Source organism: Vigna radiata, chromosome 10 (genome assembly GCF_000741045.1).
Source record: "Vigna radiata var. radiata cultivar VC1973A chromosome 10, Vradiata_ver6, whole genome shotgun sequence".
NCBI classification, from domain to species: domain Eukaryota; kingdom Viridiplantae; phylum Streptophyta; class Magnoliopsida; order Fabales; family Fabaceae; genus Vigna; species Vigna radiata.
Window position 1 is genome coordinate 1,627,106 of NC_028360.1, and position 2,987 is coordinate 1,630,092.

The 2,987-nt window shown below is 45.8% G+C and overlaps 1 protein-coding gene across 1 annotated transcript; it reads right to left on the bottom strand.

The window, feature by feature from the left end:
* Positions 1-1,046: 1,046 nt before the first annotated feature.
* On the bottom strand, positions 1,047-2,255 carry LOC106774662. The gene has a single exon (XM_014661706.1). It carries the CDS (start codon positions 2,253-2,255, stop codon positions 1,047-1,049), a length of 1,209 nt encoding a protein of 402 aa, XP_014517192.1.
* Between the last annotated feature and the right edge of the window lie 732 nt (positions 2,256-2,987).

Sequence of the window (2,987 nt, forward strand, 5' to 3'; positions counted from 1 at the left end):
AATGGCTTCCTATTCATTTATTTCACACACTCAAACATAGAGATTAGAGGTAAAAACAAACATATACTACATAAAACACAAGAAAACTATAAAACACACTAAACATGAGGATAAAACAAGGTAAAAGCTATGAAGGAGTTGATTTGTTCTCAAAATATACACACACAAACATGTTAAATCAACCGTTATCACCCGTCGATGCTTGGAAGGGGATATGTATCTTTAGGACATGCCTTATTCAGATCGGTGAAGTCTGTGCACATCCTCCATTTACCATTAGACTTCTTAACCATCACCACATTGGCTAACCAGGTCGTATACTTTATTTCTCGTATAAACCCTGCTTCCAATAACTTCTGGACCTCCTCCTCCACTGCTTGTCTTTTCTCCAACCCAAACCTTCTTTTCTTTTGAACAACCGGTCGGGCATCTTTAAATACCGACAACTTGTGGGACATAACTTCTGGATGTATCCCAGGCATATCTACTGTTGGCCAGGCGAATAAGTCCCTATTTTTGGTCGGTACCCGTCTAATATCTTCTGCTTGACCTTGTTGCAGGCCTCTTCCAACCGCTGTAACCTGACTTTCACTCCCTAACCTGAACGGTTGGGTATCGCCTATCGGCTCGATCTGATCTTCAATATTAACTCTTGGATCCAATTTTGCCATCATCGTCACCGATTTCTCTTTTATCGGTCCACTAATCTGAGGCTTAACTTTTAGTCCCGCAGCGTAACATTCCCTTGCCATCTTCTGGTTTGCCCGAACGGTACACACACGTCCATCATCAGACGGATATTTCAATACCAAATGCGGAGTAGAAACGATTGCACTGAAAGCGTTCAAACAGGGACGACCCAATAAGACATTATATGATGTCTCCGCCTCGACCAAAAGGAAACGATCCTTCAACTCCTTGGTCTCCTTCTCCAATCCTAAACTGACCTGCAAGTCTATATAACCTTTGATATCCACTCTTTCCCCAACAAAACCTACAATTTGTTCATGAAAGGGCATGATAGCCTCCTCCGGGATATCCATTTGTTAGAATGTTTTCCAATACAAGATGTTGGCTGAACTTCCTTGATCGACTAATATTTTCCCTACTTGGTACCGAGCAATCATCGCCGTAATCACCATTGGGTCGTCTTGTTCGGGATCGGAGGCGTGAAAATCAACATCGGAGAATGAGATAACGGGCATTGACTTCTTCGTAATTCCTGCTCGATTAACATGGTGCAGACTTCTTAAATGTCTCTTGCGCGCTGCCACCGTTGGCCCCTCACCAGCAAACCCTCCAGAGATGGTATTGATCACCCCCCTCACCGTTCGGTCTCTGCTCTTACTCTGGCTGCGACGACTTCCCCCTTCATGTTTTTGCCTCTGATGGGGCGTATTCGTTACAACATCACTATTTCCGGAAGACCCTCCTCTCCGAACAAACTGTCGTAAATGACCCTGTTGCACTAGGCTCTCCAACTTATCCTTAAGAGTCTTGCAATCTTCCGTTGTGTGCCCCCTATTCTGGTGATAGCGACAGTATTTGCTTTCATCTGCCTCCTCCATTACTTTAGTTCGAGGAGCATTCAACGGTGTATAATGAATGTATTGGGGTATCTTAAACCGACCCTCTCCCCTGAAACTGCTTCCCTGTTCAACTCTCCCGAACGGTCGCTTTTCTCCCCTCCTCTCCTTCTCGATCCTACTCGTGGATTCTCCCTCTTCTCTCCCCCTTTGATGCGATCTTCCCTCCTCAACACGGATAAAACTGGCCAAACGATTTTGTAACTCATCCATAGTTTGTGGTTCTTCTGCATACAAGTAATCTACAAAAGGTCCTGGTTGTAAAGCGGTTGTCAAAGCACTCACGATCATCCTCTGATCCGCATTCCGCACCTGCTGAGCAGTTCGGTTAAATCGATCCATAAACGTCTTGAGAGATTCCTCCCTTCCCTGCCTCATCCTTACGAGAGTAGTGTATGTCACTCCCGGGGTTCGATTTGACACATATTGCTGACTAAAGAGTTGCCTCAACGTAGCAAATCCGTCTATAGAACGTGGTAATAACGAGTGGAACCAATCCAATGCTTCCCCCTTCAACGACAAGGAAAAGACCCTGCACCATACTAATTCATCCGAAGAGTAGACCGCCATAGCATCAACAAAGGAACGAAGATGTTTAATCGGATCAGTCAAACCTTCATACCTTTCCATTGGTGGTAATACCTTATTTTCTGGTATGATAGCCCTCATTACCCGTGCGGTGAAAGGATGAAGTCCTTCAGCCTGATCGGGTATTTCCACCACCACTCGATCATCTGCATCCAGGTTTTGCTGCTACGACTCATTCCTCCGTCCATCCTCGTTATCTCGTCCATTATGATTCCTTGCCTCAAATTCCCCTTCATTCTCATTCTGCCTGTTTCCTCTTCCCTCTCCTCGTCCCACTCCTCTCCCATTTCCTCTCCCCCTCACATTTCTCCCTCTTCCCCGACCATTTCCTCGTCCACCCCGAACTCCAGACCCACTATTATTATCTTCGTTCATTTGGACCATTGGATTGTCTTCCTCACTTCTAGAATTTAGAGTCTCCACATTTACCGACTAGACTGAAGGTCCACCCCGCCCTTCACCTCTCTCTGCCCTTATTGTCGCCATTTCTGCCCGCATCTCCTGCATCTGTCTTTGCATCTCCTGTAATAGTTGCAGAGGAAGCTCTCCGGCCATTGTCATCGTGTTCGGGTTGTGCTAAGATCTTCGGGCCCCACGGTGGGCGCCAAAATGTTTCAGATTGAGACCCGAAACCGAACACAAACCAAACGGTTTCCTTTGTCTGCCTTGACAAGTTGTATCCTCACGTTCGATCGGGTGCCACCTGCGCGTTAGCACTCCGACGCTCAAGTTAGCAAAGTCACCTTAATCTCAAGATAAGAATAACTAGATCAAAAAGTATCCAAACCAAGTATACGCCTTTATATTTATAGG

What these genes read in the sequence shown, in the direction of transcription:
- LOC106774662 (XM_014661706.1), bottom strand. Translation starts at nt 2,255, where the DNA reads ATGAGGGCTATCATACCAGAAAATAAGGTATTACCACCAATGGAAAGG.